This window comes from Gouania willdenowi, chromosome 1 (genome assembly GCF_900634775.1).
Source record: "Gouania willdenowi chromosome 1, fGouWil2.1, whole genome shotgun sequence".
Lineage (NCBI taxonomy): Eukaryota > Metazoa > Chordata > Actinopteri > Blenniiformes > Gobiesocidae > Gouania > Gouania willdenowi.
The window spans coordinates 21,591,848-21,611,127 of record NC_041044.1 but is presented as its reverse complement, the minus strand read 5'-3'; the positions used below and the strand labels follow the sequence as shown (position 1 = coordinate 21,611,127).

At 36.7% G+C, this 19,280-nt stretch overlaps 1 protein-coding gene across 9 annotated transcripts in view; it reads left to right on the top strand.

Moving 5' to 3' along the window:
- sh3gl2a (SH3 domain containing GRB2 like 2a, endophilin A1) overlaps positions 1–11,015 on the top strand; it is a 53,473-nt gene extending 42,458 nt beyond the window's left edge. The window contains exons 4-13 of one of the 9 annotated variants that reach the window (XM_028443691.1): positions 685–828; positions 1,035–1,168; positions 1,263–1,421; positions 3,069–3,184; positions 3,948–4,063; positions 4,588–4,602; positions 4,785–4,796; positions 5,200–5,211; positions 8,578–8,589; positions 8,680–11,015. In XM_028443691.1, the coding sequence (XP_028299492.1) occupies positions 685–828; positions 1,035–1,168; positions 1,263–1,421; positions 3,069–3,184; positions 3,948–4,063; positions 4,588–4,602; positions 4,785–4,796; positions 5,200–5,211; positions 8,578–8,589; positions 8,680–8,876 (917 nt within the window). In that variant the 3' untranslated portion in view covers positions 8,877–11,015. The remainder of the gene's footprint in view (positions 1–684; positions 829–1,034; positions 1,169–1,262; positions 1,422–3,068; positions 3,185–3,947; positions 4,064–4,587; positions 4,603–4,784; positions 4,797–5,199; positions 5,212–8,577; positions 8,590–8,679) is intronic. The other 8 variants (XM_028443709.1, XM_028443717.1, XM_028443702.1 and 5 more) reach the window with 8 other exon arrangements.
- Positions 11,016–19,280: the final 8,265 nt, after the last annotated feature.

Below are 19,280 nucleotides of genomic sequence, written 5' to 3'. Positions count from 1 at the left end.
TCCGGATTCGGTGGTGAGAAAAATGAGCAATTTTACAATATAGTTTTGGGCTTTCACATGAAAAATGTGTATACTTCACTTACATGATCCTTAGTATAAAACAACAGTGTAAAACTATCAGTACCTGTCAGTACTATCAATTGCCCAGCTACTATCAACTGACCTTACCTGGTAAAATAAAGGTTAATTTTTTTTTTTTTTTTTAAAAAGTACCTTCATGATATTAACACAAAAAATCTTCTAATTTGGGAATAATTCTGGAGAAAATCTTAATATAATTTGTGTGATGATTCTGATGTATGTCAATGGGATTTATCACCTTAACCATAACCTACCCTGAATGAAGTGTTATAAGATTGTGTGTCATTTATTTTTATTTTTTTCTGTGCTTCATTATTATTTTGCTTCCTCAAAATCTTCATTTCTATATTATGTTGTGCAAATAATTGATTAATTGTTAAATAGCAATCAGGAAGCCTTGTACAATTTGCATATTTGGAATAAAATAATAATTACATAAATAAATAAAGATGTATTTGTACAAAATACAGTAACTTCCAGTGGAAACAGTGTTTCTGAAACGCAGCAGTTTTAAAATTGAAAAGGAAAGAATACTGATGCATTTTTTCCGGTGGATACTTTTTTTTTTGGTCTTTGGATTCATCGGTGCTTGTTTTTCTGCAGCCACTCGAGCTAAGATGAGCATGATGAACTCCATGTCACGTATGCGGGGTCAGGAGAAGGGGCCGGGCTACACGCAGACTGAGGCCATCCTGGGAGAGGCCATGCAGAGGTTTGGACGTGAGCTCGGAGAGGAGTCTAACTTTGGTGAGCAGTGACACTTTATTAAAGACTTCACAGGAACAATGTGGAATCATTATATGCCTGGTCTCCTATGGAAGCAGCAACAATGTGCGAACCTGAACTGAACACAAAATCTACTGCTTTTCAAACTGCCTTTATACTCAAATCTGACATATAATGCTTGGGATTTTCTTGAGTTTGACTTGACCTAAGGTTTTAATTTTGACCAGGCCTTGCACTGATTGATGCTGGAGAAGCGATGCGTGAGCTGGGAGAGGTGAAGGACGCCTTGGACATGGAGGTGAAGCAGAACTTCATCGATCCCCTGCAGAACCTCCACGAAAAGGATCTCAAGGAGATTCAGGTATGACGGTTGACCAACAAAGGGAGAGGAAGCATAAAATAATCAAAAGCCGTCTTCAGTTTATAGATCAAGGTATCTTTGTTGTGCTTTTCAGCATCACCTGAAGAAAATGGAGGGTCGTCGCCTTGACTTTGATTACAAGAAGAAACGTCAAGGGAAAGTGACGGAAGATGAGATCAAACAGGCACTGGAGAAGTTTGATGACTCCAAGGAGATCGCTGAGCAGAGCATGTTCAACCTGTTGGAGAGCGACGTGAGGATGTTTTCAATGTCAAATAAAACTTTGCACTTCAAACTGCATAGTGCAAGAAAAGGTCTTGGTCAGGATTGGGGTCAATTATAATTGTAATTGCATAATTGAGAATGAATTACGCAGTTCATTAATTAGAAATTTGACGCAAAACTTGGGAACCATTATTCATTCAGTCATTCATTTCATTTATTTATCCATTTGAACAGCATATTACAAACTTATTTTACATAATAACAAAACTAAAACAATTGTGCTCAAAAGGAGCAGGAGTTTTAAAACCTACCCCTCATCTCATCTAAATCATCACTAGACAAACTTTCAGCATAGACTCTAAATATGTTTCATATCTAGTTTTCCCACATTTTACCATTTTATAAAAATTTAAATCGAGAAGTATACTGACAAAAAAAACCTCAGACACCCACACCATGAATATTCAGATTTATATTTTCATTGATTAGGAAGCCTAATACGGTAACCAATAGATAGGAAATAAATTAGGACCCGTTGTCATGAGAGATGCTAACAGGAAGCTAACACATGAGGATGGTCAAGTTTTATGGGCTTATTAGTAGGGGTGTCCCGATCCGATATCAGCATGGAAACGAATATCGGATATCGAATTCAAATTTCCGAATTTCTGATTTATTTATTTTTTCAATTCATTTTTTATTCATTTATGGTTAATAATAAATGGCTCAGTTTTTTTCATACCTACCGTTGCTGACTATTGTTCTCTGTTTGAGTAACATCACTTGATCAAGCCTTTTTTAACATTCCACACTACAAAATAAGTAATTTTTTTTTTTATTAATGAAGACAAAAAAAAGTAATAAAAGTATGTATGATTCATGCTGATATCGGATCGATATTGGTATCGGCCGACACGTAAGCCTGCAATATCGGTATCATATCGGAAATGAAAAAGTTGTATCGGGACATCCCTACTTATAAGATAAGATAACATCTCCTTTATTTGTCCCACAAAGGGGAAATTTGCCAAGTTTCATCAGCAGATAAATAGAAATATATACAGCAGATACATGAGCCTGTACACAGTAGAGGTAGAAAGAGGGGAAAACATGTTGCAAGAAAGGAAAATGCATAACAAAAACAATAAAACAGAATATATACATGTACAAATATAGAAAAAACAATAAAAAGGCTCAGTAATTGTGATTATATGTAATTGAGAATGTAATTGTAATTGACTTTCTGAGGATAAAAAATAATTGTAATAGGGAAAAAATGCTGGTCACTGTTATCATAATTGAGTTGTAATTCACCCCAACCCTGGTCTTGGTTGACCTTCAAGAAGTGACACCAACCCACGACGTGAGGAAATGTTGATTCCATGTGGTTTTTATCCATCGACTTAATGTAGCACAGCACTAGCGATCACTGAAATACATTCAAGCACTGAGGAAATGTTGTTAGTGTTAGCTAAAATGCTATCCCAGTGAGAATGCAGGGTGTGTTCCGTTGGTTTTCTAAGAACAACACATGGTTTGAGTCTTTAGGTTGACCTGGAAACACTTATATGCAGTTTGCATGTCATTGTTCCCCCAACCATTAAAACATACAGGTGCTTTTGCAGTCATCTCTGTTTTCATGATGCAATCTTGTGCTTTGTGTTTGTTCGTACAGATTGAACAAGTGAGTCAGCTGACTGCACTGGTTCACGCCCAGGTGGAGTATCACAGCCGAGCTGCTGAGATCCTCACACAGCTCTCCAGCAAGATGGACGAACGGTCAGTACAAATGTAATGCTTTCCTCATATTAATACAACTTATATATACTGTATATCTATATACTGCTGTTTTTTTCCATACTTTATTGCAATAATTAACAGACAACTGTGATCAAGAGTACACTGTATTAATATGTAATTAAGTTTGGCAAGAACAAAAAAGAACAATGGTAATGTCTAATTCTTCCCATTTTTCTTTTCCCTTATTTTCTTTTAAACATTTTAGTGTAAATGTTTGATCTAAAGGCAAAATAACTCATGGTGCAAAAGTTGTCAAACACTGTAAATTCAGAGTTTGATTCCACGGAGAGAAGACTTTTATTTGTGTTTATGCAAAGTGCATTTACACCATTTGTTGAAAAGTACTTTAATAAAGTTTTAGTAATAAAAAAAAAAAAAAAACTAAAACTTTAAATAAGAAGAAGTGGTATTTCAAACATGTTGTGCCCAATTTTATACAATATACAGTATTAAAATTAACAAAGGAAAGAAACAGTAGAAGATGTCTGGATAATGAACTATACTTTTCTATGAACAATTATTATTTATTTATTATCACTATTATTTGATTAAACTGAAACCTATGCACACCATCAAGTGTACTCACAGCTGAAATCTGGGTTTTGCCTTCACATTGTACCTGAAAATATCTCCAATTTGTGTGCAATTATCCTATTTAATGTATTTATTTATTATTTATTTTTATTATTATTAGTTAGTCTGCAGGTCTTATGTCTCACTGGTCTGAGGGATTGTTTTTGTCTTTTTGTTGCAGAATAAGAGATGCCTCAAACAAAGCGAGGAAAGAATATGTTCCTAAACCTCGTACCTCTCTGGAACTCTCCATCAGTGAGAACCACAATGGGGGCATCCACGGTGCTCGTTCTCCAGGTGAGACCCACAACACAAACGCCTCTGTTCAGAAACACGTCCAGGAACTGATCCAAGTTTAAAATTATTTGTAGTCAGTCTGTAGAAATGGACAGAGCAAGGTTTGTGGGCTAATTTCTAAGTTTTTCGATGATTTTCCAGCTGATGGGAATTTTTATTTGTACTGTAAATTCTCAAATCAAAGGGAAACGCAGCAGTAGTTGTTGCATTTCTGCAACACGACACACGGGTTTCTATGATATTTGGTTTCCGTCTTTGCCTTAATGAACGTGTGTCTCTAAACTGTCAAAAAACAACTTTTACTCTGACATCAGCACTACAATGATTCAAACCAGGTAGTGTATTGACATATGTATTTCAGGAATATTTGGACATTTGAGAATTTACAGTGCACTTGTTTTTGCTTAATGTTCTGTTTTTTTTGCAGCCACTTATTGACATTTGAACAGAATATCCAACAATCCAGACTGAATAAACACAGCCATGTTTTCACTCTTCTCTTTGGTTTCTGTTCACTCTTGTAGGTGCCAGGTCTCCAGGTGAGCCAGGTCTAACATGTGTTTTACCTCTATGTGGTCTTTTTTAACCCTTTGTGTGCTTATCCATTGCTTTTCTCAACATTATTATGATTTTTTTCATTTACACTAAAAAACTCACAACTTCCTTTACTAATTTTTTTCCCCCTCCATGTGCCGAATTCCTCTTTTCCCCCCATTTGCAGCCAGGTCTCCAGGTGAGACAAATGTGAACCTCAGAGAGATAAAACAATATCTCTTCATCATCCCCAATGTCTTATCTTCAAATGTTTTGTTAAACGTCTTAATGCCTTCGTTAAATGGTGTATAAAGCAGAAAACCAAGTGCTGTCCGCTTATTTGAGTAACATTCTTGGAGGACTTTTGGGTGGACGAGCAGTTGTTGTTTCTGCTTTGCTCTCTGGATCCGTCTTATCTCTGTGCTCCCTACATTTCCATCACTTCATTTTATTTCATGACAAACTTTTCCCTCTTCAGTTCTCGTTTCCTTCTTCCATCTCACCCATGGCTTCCACTTCAGTTCACACTGCTTTCAATTATTTTCAAAGTTGAACTGCTGAAGTTCTCTTTTCATCACTGTTTTCTTCTTTCTCCTTTGCAGCAAGATCCCCAGGTGAGCCAGAGTGACTTGGGCAGAGACGCTAAATCTCTCGATCACTCTTTTGTTTCTTTTTTGAATGACCTTTCCATTTGTCTACAGTGCTGTTTCTCTCTTTCCTGCATCAATTCTCTTTGTTTTAATTGTCAGAGGAATGGTCATTTTGGGAAATGTGTTTATTGGCGTATTTGCTGCGCCTCGTAGAAATACAAAAATCCTGTCTGCAGCGCTATGGAATGAGATTTGTGCCACTAGAAACTGAATTTTTTTGGTTGAATAAAATTCATCTTAGTACATTCCAAAAAATTCTATATATTTCTGCTTCACAAATGCATTACACGAAGTGAAGACACTTCCAGTCTACGAGGTTGAGCAATCAATCACTGATTCATGGAACTCCTGTTTACGTCTATAAAACTCAGTTACGGCCCATTGAGGGTGTGATCTTTATATACATATATATATATGGTCACACCCTCAACTGGCAATAACAGAGGTTTATTTTTAGACGTAAACAGGAGTTCCATGAATCAGTGATTGATTGCTCAACCTCGCAGACTGGAAGTGTGTCTCTGTGCAGTGAATTTGAATTTCAGAAGTAGAAATATATTGAATTTTTGGAATGTACTAAGTTGACTTTTTTCCCAACAGGAAAAAAAAAATACAATTTCAAGTTACTAATTCAGCTTCAAAACAGTAAATTCAATTTCAAGTTGTTACTTTCAAATTCAACACCAACTATTCAAATTCAGTTTGTTGTGGCACAAATGTCAGCCCCCAAAGTTACTGTCTGTTCATAATGAATCGTTATCATCATTATAAGATGCTTTTCATTCAGTGGTAGAAGTGGTGGCCAAACCTTTGAGTGTTAGGCTAGGTGAGGTTACATGTCTCCATGAAGAAACTGTTCCACCTAAAGGATGTCATTCATTCAGAATGTATCCTACACTCTGTGGCTCTACTCTGAGATCCTTCCTGAGGTGAGAGCCCTCCAACCTTTTCTCCAAGGATGTGTCCCAACGCAGGAAGTTCATTTTTACTCCTGTGTGTCTGGTCATCACCTGGAGTTCTGAATAGAGCCACCTTACCATGGTGAAGGGCTTTGTGCCCTTCACTGATCCAGCAGCTCTGTTCTACGGAGCTTAAAGCTGCTTGATCTGACAACTCTCAGTGGTTCTCAACCACTACTGATGGTCTTGTGACCCCCAAAACTCTGCTGAAGTAATATTTCTGGTGTTGAAGGTTCTTTACAAAACAATGGTGGATGTTGATATTGTGGTTTCCATAGACTCACCCAAATAATTGCCAGAATCAGAGTGACTGCATATCACAGGGGAAACGCTAAAAAAAAGAATGCAAACAGAAATGATGTGAATGTGAAGTGAGACACTGTCGTCTTTTTCTAGCACAGAAACACATTTTTAAAAATCCCAGTAAAAAAAAAAAAAAAGAAACATTCCCACAATACAATGCGCAAAACTTTTTCAAAGTTCAAGTCACATGGCCGTTAGACAACAAACTTATGGTTAATGGTGCAGTCAAGAACATTTTGAGGAAATGTTTTGGATGAATTACTGGTACATTTTTTTTAAAATGTGAGTAATGTTAAGCAGCTCTAAGCTCCTGATCTGATATAACTTTTGTAAATCGGTTTCTCCCTAGAGAAGAAAAGGCAGAACATGATCACTGAAATCTGGATTATACACCTTTTCGCGGTGACATCATCATCCCGGACACCTAGCAATGCCCACCGCCATTTTAAGAGGGGTATGCTTCTGCTTGACAACCGCTATTTACGCTATTTACCGCGGACAACACAAAGGTTTTACTCAATGTCTTACAAATATTTCAGCAGATCAGAGCCAAAGGTCAAGCACCAATATGAACAAAAGTTACATCTGGTTGGTTTACACGACTTCTTTGACTAGCCATAGACGTTTCAGTCATTACTGAATAAATTACAATTTAAATGTAAAGGTTAATTCATAATCAATGTCATCAAATCAGTCAGGAAGAAATTAGATCCCCAAAATACACAACCTACCATTAACGAAATATCTACTGCAAACATACGACCACTTTGATTTTGGGCTCCATGCAGTTGCGTTGTCGTTCGTTCGTTCCACTTCTGGCCTTTTTCTGTAGGTGTTCTGTAAAATGATACATTTTTGTTCAGCCAAGCGTGGTTATGACAATCAAATACTACGCAGGATTTGGGCATTCTATGATAAAAATCTGCCTGACTGCAAGATCTCCACCATGTTGTCAGCGGTCAGTGGCGGTTGTCAAGCAAAAGCATACCCGTCTTAAAATGGCGGCTCACGTTGCTTGGTCAGAATTAGAATCAGAATTCCTTTAAATATACCCAGGGGGAAATTACGTATGTTACAGCCACAGAAAAAAAATAATCACACAATAAAATAATAAAAACGTTAACAAAGAAAAAATAAAGAATAAACAATAAATAAGTGTATAATTAAGTAAAATACTGGTAAAAAAATAGGGATCAGATACACACACATTACAGTAGTAGAAAATAAAGTAGGATAGATAATACAAATTTTACTATTATTATTAATAATAATAATAATATTAACACACAAATTATATACAAATATGATACAGATATTTACAAAAATAATACAAATATGATTTAGATATTTACAACAATCAAGCAGTGAGGTTACAGTGATGCATTATATAGTTTGATCACCACAGGCAGGAATGATTTCCTGTGGTGTTCTGTGGAGCACCATGGTTGGATCAGCCTGGTGCTGAAGGTGCTTCTGTGACTGATCAGCACATCATGGAGTGGGTGGGACTCATTGACCGAGATGGACAGGCTCCTCCCCTCTGTCACCACTGTCAGAGTCCAGTTTAATCCCCACAACGTCACTGGCCTTGCAGATGAGTCTGTTGGCGTCTGTTGACGTCTGTTGATGCCCCTTGAAAAGGTGTATTGAGAACAATTTGGTGTGATGGAACCCAGAATAGCAAAAAAAAGAAAACAGGACACAGTTTAGTAATGCACACATATAATGATCAAGTATTATACTTCCTAATGCATTTGAACAGATGATGACAGCATGTTTTGTTTTGTAGCTTTCAATGGTATATGGCCAGTTTAACACTCACCATCTTGGTGTGATGTTAGTTCACATGTGGCTCATTGCTGCCAACCTGAGGCTAAATGGTGAAAAGCACCTCCTGTAGTTTCAAATTGGTATTTTCCATTCATATTTTTTATCTGATTTTCTCACTCTCAAAATAACAGAAACACATGACCCCAAAATATCACCCCCTCCTTTGAACTGGGCACATCAGATTAGAGCTTGTGGTGATTGTCATGTTTCTTGTTTTTTTGCTCCTATCCCCTCTCAGCCAGGTCACCAGGTGAGCCTTTTACATGATTTTCTCATGATTACTCATATTTTAGACATGCTGTAACAGTGTTTTCTCACTCTTCTCTGTCACTCACTCCAGCCCCGATGGACCAGCCCTGCTGTCGCGCTCTGTACGACTTCGACCCTGAGAACGAAGGTGAGCTAGGCTTCAAGGAGGGAGATATCATCACCCTGACCAACAAGATCGATGATAACTGGTACGAAGGGATGCTGCATGGCAACTCTGGCTTTTTCCCCATCAACTACGTGGATATCCTGGTGCCGCTGCCGCACTAGGACCGCCAGCTGTGTCAACATCTGCAGCAAAAATGATTCCTGGCCTACAGCTCATTCCTTCCCAAGAAGAATTCCCAGTAACCTTTTTCCCTGCTGAACATTCCTTAACACTTGCACTCCGCTTTAAAGGAGTCACAGAAGCAATGGCAGATTAACCAACAAAGATGCAAACAAGATTGATGTTGAATTATAGCTGATGTGCACCAAATGAGTGGTAAACATTTTTGGGAATGAATAAGGAAAAAAATAATAATGTTCATTGTTATTGTTACTTACCTTTCCATTGGAGGAACGTTCAGGCTTCCACATGTTTTCCTTTTCTGTCCCAGTTTAAGTTAGCTCTCAGTCCGTATGCTTCACAACTCGTGTTTGTTTTGTTTTGTTTATTTAAGTTCTGTATTTTGTGAAAACCTCGACGGTACAGAGGCTACACCTTTCTCTCACATACTACAAAAAAAGTTCACGTGCTTCATGTTTGTTAGCGACTTGTAGACCAGCATGGTTTTGATGTATTATTTAAAAAAAAAAACACACATATCGTAAAAAGAGTAGTTTTGTTTTAAATAGTATTTTGTTTTCAATGGTGGTCATCTCAGAAAATGCTTGTGTGGTTTCAGGGCCTTAGTCCCCGTCATGCTCAGACCCCTGCAAAGAATTCAATTCTCTGGGAATTTCTCTAATTGACATTCCCATTCAATTGATCACCCTTCCCGTTTCCTTTGAAACATATCCACCCGTGCATGATTTGAATACCAAAGTTGATAAATCACCTCCGACTGCAAATCCGTTTGGAGCAACAAAAGTGAAGCTTGCGTATTCTTGCTCTTTGGTGTCTTTTTAGGAAGGTGGCGAAAGTGTAAACATGTGAAGTGTCATATCTGAGCCAGTGATTAGTGAAGTGATGATATGATTTGCAGAAACACAAGCTGTGAAGTTTAACCTGTTCCAAGTGGTGTGAGACATCTATGGTGCATAGGTTTCCGTCCACCGACGTGTATTTTAACAGCCGCGTGAACAATGATAAATGTGTTGTGATTATAATGACTAAAAGAGCTCAACCGCTCATTGGGGCAACAGTTTTATTTCCTGCAGATTGTGCTGCATACATACAGTAGTCCGGTTGATATTCTGTAGTGTAGCTGTCTGTAGGCCATCGATTAGGATGATATAAGGATTCTTCTGAGGAGGACAGTTGAGTGAGCGAGTGACTGACTGTAATGGGAACTCATTTTATTGTATGTTGGTGAAAATACTTAGTTTATTAAGATGTTGCATTATGAAACCGAGCGTAGTTGCTTGGAAAAGTATGGCAAAAAATAGGCTTTAGTCTCCCCTCCCTGGGACATTAGACCTCGGGAAGAAAAATGGTTCCACCTGACGTTTAATTATCCATAACAAGCCTGTTTGCTTGTATGCAATACATGGGATGGATTTCCTAGCGTGTGAAGTCATATCACCAGGTCGTTTGTTACGAAAGCTGCAACTATTAATCCCTGAGACTTCAGGAAATAATAGACGTTTTTGCAGTGTTTTAATTTTTTTTTACCCCGTTTCTTTGAGTGTGTGTTTTGAGGGAGGGGTTTGTATCTTAGTTTACATGCTGTTGTGCACGGAGTCAGGGCTGCAGAGGACCGCTGATGTGTTTACCATCTACTGTCTCTGACAGAGCTCAATATTAAAGCAAACATGGATGTCTCTTTAATCAAAGGAACAATTATTTTCACTCAAACTATAATAAGTGATGCATAAGTACCTGGTAACCCATAATATGTGTGCGTGTGTGTTTAAAGGGAAGCACAAAGTTAACAGAGGCGTTACATGTGCTGACCGGGAAAGAGCAGCGGCACACTTTGAAAAAGGTCACGCACGTATTTTTTAAGGCTTTCCTTTTTTTTTCTCTTTCACTTTTTTTGAAACAATTGTGTGTATCTTTGCCCTCAATGAGGACTGTACAGCTTTTTGTGTTTTGTTTTCACCTTTGTGTGTATAGTCGCGCATCCACAGTAACGTATTTTATTTTTGTAACTGTGATTAAAGTATACACATAACAGAATAGATGTATATATACACTATTTAACCCAGAAGTAATGTAACGGGAGGGATTCTCTGTGCTGCACATGTTTGTTTATGGATTGTTTTTAATTTTTTTTTTTTTTCATTTGTTTTTCTTGTTTGATTCTTGCACTGAATCTAAAAAAAAAAAGTTTGCTTGATGTAAAAAAAAAAAAAAAAATTGTAATCAGTCAATGTAATTTATTCAAATAAACAACAAGAAATATTCTTGCTCAAATGCCTTTCTCTTCACACAAACAGCTCGTATTTATTATTGTAAAAATGACTACACATTTCCCAAAGCTTTTTTAAACCTACATTGAACTGCAATTGATTTCCTGTCTCACTGAGCAGCTTTTTCACTGCACTGCACCACTCAGTGTTGTTTCCATCACATCCAAGAGACACAAGTAGGAGAGCAATGCATTATTTATCAATAGCTGCCTGATTCTTTCATGACATCTCGTTTCTATGAATCCAAATGGGAAAAATAAAGCTTCACATACAGGAGGATCTCATTAGTACCTGTGAACACTCTTCAAAATACTATTTATTACCTTGTGACATGGCTGTTATCTGGTCAATTTATCTCTAAGTTTTCCCATTGTTTAATAAAATAAATGGCAAATAGCCCTAGCTGTTATTAGATTATTGGTTATTGTGCATCCCTACCTTTAATTGCTTTTCTGAAGTGAAAGTAACACCATGCCAATAAGGGCAGCATAATCAAAATCATTTTCTCCTCTTTGACAGTTTTGGGGTACACAAATTGCCTTTCTCTCACTCTTCAAATATTTTTAATATAACTGCAGACATTACCATTTTTTTCTGCCCAACTGCAAACAATAGTGAAAAAGGGCAAAAATGTGGCACAAAAAGGAAACAAGTGGTATTTATTGGGCAAAAGGTAGCTCATTGGGATGAAAAGTGGTCCAAAAATTGGATTAAAGTGTCAAAAAGAACTTGCAGAAATGGACAAAAAATAAGGAAAATGGGACAAAGGAAGTTGCAAAAGTGAGTGGAGGCAGACATGCTAACAGGTGGCCAAAAGTGGCAAGAAGAGTGTAAAGTGACTAACATGGGCCAAAAGCAGTCAAGAGTGGGCAAAAAATGGGCAAATAATGAGGAACCAGGCGGTATGTAATGTCAAAGGGTATAGCTGAAATAGGCAAAATGTGGAAAACAATAATGAAAAAGAGGTCAAATGTAGGGGAAAAAGTGGTATTTATTGGGCAAAAGTTAGCTTATTTGGATGAATAGTGGCCAAAAAATAAATAAAGGACAAAAAAAATGGATAAAAGTGTCAAAAAAAAATACTTATAGTGAAAAAAAAAAAATGATATTTATTGGCAAAAGGTCTGAAAGAAGTGTCAGAACTTTTTGAAATGGTGCAAACCCTACTTGATATTTTACTAACAACATTCAGCCTTCTGGAAGAGCTCAAAGTAGAGCAGCTGCTATGAACCAGTCGTGTCCTTTGAGCAGCATTAGAGCATGTCGCCTGCACACCCTGTGTCCTGTCTCTCTGCTTGATCACTGCACATATAGACACAGCCTTCACTTTGTTTGACTGGTTGCATGGGTTTAGATGGGTCTACAAACACTCATGCAAACTGAAACTACTGTAACTGGTTGTGTCCTATGTGTTCAGGTGGATTATGTGGAAACAGGGCGTCTCCTGTTGACTGTTGTTCAGGTGTTTGAAGCAGCATGAGAGTGGAGTGAAGCAGAAGGAAAGCATCCTCTAGTGGTCATAGTTACCCTCTGTTTCCTCCACACTGAGAGAACTGCATCTCAAAGAATGAATGCACTACTTATGTTCTGAGTTAACCCTGAAGCTTTGTGCAGATGTCAATATGTTTTTGTTCAGGGGATGACGTACATCAAATATAGGCAACTGGAGGCCCGGGGGCCACATGTGGCCCTCAGTCAATTTTTTTGCAGCCCCCAAAGCAAATCCCCCAAAATTGGAATTCAAGAAGTTGGAAGGAATATGAAGCTCAACATAATACACAAAGTACACAAAAACACACAAAAAATTCCCAAAATACAAAAAATGACTCATAAAATACAAAATGGCTACAAAAATGAACACCACATTACAGAATAGCACCAAAGAAAATACAGAAAACAACAACAAATATACAGAAAGTGACCCCCAAAAATGCACAAATCAAACAACAAAAATGCCGTCAATGACAGAAAAAATACACAAAATTACAGCGAGAACACAAAAAAATAACAAAAACACACTTTATGAGTCCAAAAACACACAAAATGACTAAAAACTAACAAGACAAAAAAAGACAACAGTAAATTAGCAGTTTTGCTATAATCTGGCACATTTACAATTTGTGTACAACTTGTGTATGATTCGTTCATTAATGTGTGTTGTCCTGATCAAATAAATAAATACATAAATAAAACTATTATCGTATCCGACTTGGTTGTGAATTCGGGCTTGGTCCTTTGTGTACTAATAATTCATAGTGTAATGTTTGAGTTAATAGTAATAGTATTTATAATTGTGGCAAAGATGTGACGATGCTGGGAATAATGATGACAGTGATACTACAACTAGTTATTTATAATATTAAAAACAATCATGATGTTACAGATAACAATGACGGTACAGAAATATAAGATCATTTTGAATAAGGGGCAATAATTAAACAAGTGTAAAGATTTTGGTTTTAAAGTTGCTCATGTCTGAAATAAACATTACATAACATAACTATAAATAAATAAAATGTTTCGGGCTATCGTGCAACTCACATACAAGCACAACCTCAAAGACACTATTATGGGTGTTTATCTGCAGGATTTACCAGACATTAAAGAACACAAATATACTTCATAAGGGCTCATATTACCTGTCCAATCAGCTTTACAAGTATTTCTTATATCAACATTCATCTATGAAAACACGTTAGGAAAACTGTCAGAATTATGATGGAGAAACTACTTCTATACTCTCGGTGTCTTTTTTTTTTTAATGCAAAACAACCTCCTTCCTTGTACAAATCTATCGCCTTGGATGCAAACCACAATGCAAACTGAGCACCAACGTTTCAGTCTAAGATTCAGGTGAGTGATGGAAGTAGCAGCTTTAGCTTGTAGCCACCAGCCCATAGAGATAAGCCTCTGTTTTAGCTTTGACCTCAAGACACAGAACACATGAGGACACAGGAAAACGTGAAATATTCAAAGTGCTTTCTTTCACATGTGAACTCAGGCACGTTGATCAGAAACTTCAACGTGAAATATTTCTGCGTTGTTTTTGGCTCTATAACTATATGAGGGACGACACATAACCTTGTCTTTAAATGTAATGGTTGATTAACCCTCGGGGCACCTTTTGGGACCAAACGTTATGGGGTGTGAAAAGTCATCATTTGTGTTTTTCTCATTGAACAAAAAAAGTGTTTTCATGACAAAAAGGACAAAAAAAGAATGAAAATAAGGCATAATTTTCAAAAAAATTCAAATTGAGTTAAAACCATCATTAGAACCTAAAAACTACTGCAAATATAATGCACATACTTAAACAGGGCAAAGAATGCAGCTAAAACACAAAAAATGACAAAAACTGAAAAATCACCCAAAATCGGAGGTAAGTCATATTTTTCAAAAATTTCAAAAAATACAAATTTTGTTAAAAAAGAATCAAAAAAAAAACACACTGATCATAAAAAATGTAAAGTTAAAAAAAGAAATTTATGTTGAGTATGAAAACTCTTGTTAATTACATTTTACTTCATAATTGCAACCACATGTATTCACTGTTTGTTTGCTATTGTGATCAAAACCATTGATCTGAAGCTTAATGCTGATGCTGTCCTGTCAATCATGTTCTAATCAGCAATAAATATAACCATTTCTGATCAACCCATATCAACTGACAAATTCTGTAAAAATATCAAGTTTAATCTAGCAAATTTCCGCTCAATCCGAAATGAAGTGTCAACCGAAGCTGCAATAATTTTTCTACATTCCATGATTTTCAGCCACTTTAACTACTGCCTAACCAGTTGGTCTCAGGCTAGTCAGAGTGCAAAAAGACCTTTGGAAACATTATACAAACAAGCCATTAAAGTCTTGGATAGAAAACCAAGGCACTATCATCACTGTGCAATCCTAAAAAAGTACCACCTTTTATATTAGGACAGTCTCCATAGATTTGCGGATCTGAGTCTCATATACAAAATAACACATGATTTGGCCCCAGCTCCTCTGGCAGAGTTCGGTCAGTTAGGGGCGCTGCTGAGTGGAACTCAATACCTGAGGAGGTTAAACAGCTAACCACTTAAAAAGCCTTTACAAAAAATTTTAAAATTTGTCTTATTAACATGTACGTCTGCCAACATTAAAAGTCGAGCATGTTGCACTGCATTGTATTGTACTAGATAACGTAGCCTTTTGAACACGGGCTTTTTGTGTGTTTTAATATTGTAAAGAAACGAGGTTGGATGTAAAATTATCTGTGTTCAAATTAGGGGACGGATCTAGATAAGCATAATGCTTTTTTCCGTCGCCCTTTCCGGCATGAAAAAAAAAAAAAAAAAAAAAAAAAAAAAAACAATGATGTGATTTTGTTCTGAATGTCAAATGAATTTCTGTGAATGCAACCATGTCGGAAATGAACTGAATAAATAAATAAAATAAATAACAGGTTTTTTGTGTGTTTTAATATTGTAACAGGTACTGTTATTGTTGTTATTGACTTGTACATGTATTGTCATGCTTGTATTTTAATGCCTTTTTACATCTTGGCCAGGGGACTACAGATGAAAAATAGCCTCCTGGCTAATTCTGGCTTTTTTTAACCATGTTTGTTCATGGGTTACTGTATATGAAATTGCACTGTCCCCTTTCAAATAAACCAATACAATACAATACAATTGTATGTTTAAAATAACGTACCGTTTAAAGTACAGATACAGATACAGATCATTCATATGGTCAATAGATAGTAACAGATAAAGCTATACTCGCTCATCCCTATAAAATATATAAAAACATAATGAAAAACTTTATATTTATCGTTAGGTCTGAAGTTGTTGAAAATATCTGATGTGAAAAAAGTAAGGAAAAATATTTATATATGACATTTTGAAGACACTGTTATGAAGGGTACCGTTTTGGTACCTAAGCTCATCTTTTTTTTTATACATAGCTCTAAAAGTAATAATGCCTCAAAATCAATGTTCCTATCATTTAGTGACCTAGTCAAGGCTGTAATAACTTATTTTTTTGGGGGGGGGGAAATGCATATGTTGTGTTTTTTTTTTTGTTTTTTCAAAAATGTAAAAAAATAAAGTTGTTGAAAAGATTGGATGTGAAAAAACAGACATTTTAACAACACTTTTATGAAGGGTACCGTTTTAGTACCTGAGCTCAAAGAGTGTCATTTTTATTTTCATAGGTGCCCTGATGGTTAAAAAGAGATACAAAAGCAGAACATCACTAAATATGGAGGGGGAGAAAACACTGACTGCATGCACACGACCTTTGTCCAGGTAATGTATTGGCACTTGTGACACACACACACACACACACACACACACACACACACTCAGACACTGTATGCGTGAGCAGGATGAGGACAGGGGGGAGATAAGGGAACCAATCCAGTAAAAAGCATTCCTGAGACGCTCTCTCTCCTGGTGGGTGGCCTGCTTGGATCCTGCAGCTCATCTCCTCTGCAGTCGTTGTGTCTGTGCACCCCATCCTCATCTACAGACAGGGGTAGACTGAGCCTAAATACAGCCCATACATTATCAGAGGACACGTAGTAGCCGTTATTAAGTCAGTGATGCTCAACATGGGGCTTTTTATGTCTTCATTTTTATTTTGCATTCCCCCAGAAAACCTTATAAGGAGGAAACTTTTTAACCCCTTTTTACCTATTTTTCCTTTGGCAATTTTGCAACTTCCTTTGTCCCTTTTTTGCTCCTTTTCAAAAAGTTCTGACACTTTTTTCGGTCTATAGCTACCTTTTGCCAAAAAATAACCCTTTTTTTGCAAGTTCATTTTGACCCTTTTTTCCACCAATTTTTGTCTTTTCTTGAATCCTAATAAGCTAACTTTTGCCTAATAAATATCACTTATTTCCCTTTTCCCTACATTTTACCTCTTTTTGTTCCAGATTTTTTCTCTTTTCCACAATTGTTTGCCACATTTGGCCATTTTTTAAATTATTGTTTGCAACATTTTGCTCATTAAAGCAACCCTTTTCCATTAAATACCACCTGGTATATTATTTTCCCATTTTGTAGCCATACTCTTGACTGCTTTTGGCACATTTTACTCACTTTACACTCTTTTCTTGCCACGTTTTTGCCACTTTTGCACCATTTTTGGCCACTTGTTAACATGTCTGCTTCCACTCGCTCTTCAGAAGAAAAAACATAGCGGACCGGACCGGCCCACTTTGGGTCGACGGCCCACCGGTACGATGTCCGGTTTGCCAGATGGTCAGTCCTCCCCTGTCCACAGACCTACAGACACTCGTTATTTGGTGCCTTTATCTAGTTGGTAGCACCTGATGGTAGATTAGGGCCTTACATGGCAGCTCTGTCCCATTGGTGAGTGAATGTGAGTGTGACAGGGTGAATGAGATGATATTGTAAAGTGTTGTGGAACTACTTTACTTTATCATTTGATATTTACTTTATCAGATACTACCAGGGTTGGAGTCAATTACATTTTTCAATTACAATTCCTTCTTCAATTATCCATGTTCAATTACAACTCAATTTAAGATTACGATGACTGGCAACTAAAATTACAACTTTTATTTTCCCGCTGAAAGTCAATTACAATTACGTCCTCAATTACTAAAGTTCAATTCCAATTAATCACAATTATTGAGCCTTTACTGAATAACCTCATAAAACGTAACCTTCCACTTGTGTTAGCTTTCTGTTAGCATTTATATGATAACAAGTGGGTTTTTACCCATGTCTTAGATCAGCTGTAAAATACACTTAAAATGATTATCTATCACCTCAACTCCAGGTCACCTTATCAGGCTTCCTAATCAAAGACACTATATTTATTAATATAATAATACTTAATAATTGGTAACTACATAGGACTGTAACATGGTTCCACGGTTTTGCGTTTAGTAAATTGTAATTTATACATTTATAGAATTTCCGTGCCATTTACAATTACAAAGTCAATTATCTGAACTCAATTACAGTTACAACAGCAAAATATTTTTTCAAGTACAGTCACAATTATAATTACTTCATAATTATAGTTTATAATTAATTACGCAATTACAATTAAAATTGATCCCAACCCTGGATATTTCCGTACTTGGTGCATTTATTCAGTCAAAGAATTTTCTATTTTGGTTTTTATGTTCTTGTTAAACTGGCCCATCGACATGACATCCAGTAATCCACTGATTCACATTTGGTGTGTGTGTTTGTGTGCGTGTTTAAAGAGAAAAACATGATGTCCCACACTGTCATCCTTTAAGCTCACCAATGACAACAAGCTGAAACTGGCAGGGCAACTAGCCATTTCATCACATTTAACACCTGGAACAGCCGCAGCTCTTAACGCATGAATGGCAGGCTGCATTCTGGGAAACCTCAAACGAACCACTGTGGACTACAGAATGACCACACCAGTCTCACATTCACCCCCACTTCTCCATCAAATTCCAATGCCTTTTCTGTGCATATTTTCCACTTTGAAGACATTTTTGGCACCTTTAAACCTTTTACACCACTTTTCCCACCTAATGTTGCAAATACTGACCCATTGTTCTCAATTTCAACCACTTTTCACCTTATTTTTGGCCAATTTAACCACATTCACAATTTGTCATGCCCGTCATACTACTTTTTAAGTTACTCCTCCAGCCCCCACCCCCATTTCTGCCGCTTTTAAGCCAATGTTGACATTTTGAACCCTTTTCTTTCACATTTTTGGCCACTCTCATTTGCAACCTATAACCAATTTCTGTGGTTTTTAAAACCCCATTTTACCATCTTTCCCACTATTTTTGGTCACTTTTAACCCATTTCATTTCTGAATAAAACAAGGATTTACATCTTTAAGATGACTATATGCTATAGCACAAATAATAATACACTTCCTGGATTTCAGTGGATATAATTTAGATGAATAAATAAATGTATTTATCACAGATTCAAAAAACAATGAACCATCATTTTTCTGACCCAAAAAGCTCTCCCCTTTAACTCCCCCCCCCCCCACTGTCTCCACATGACTGTTCTTCAGGTACAGTGGGGGTCCTTGGTCTCTAGCACCTTTATTTTGGGAGTCACCGACTGAAAAGTTGAAGTAGAATATACTTTATAAATATAATAG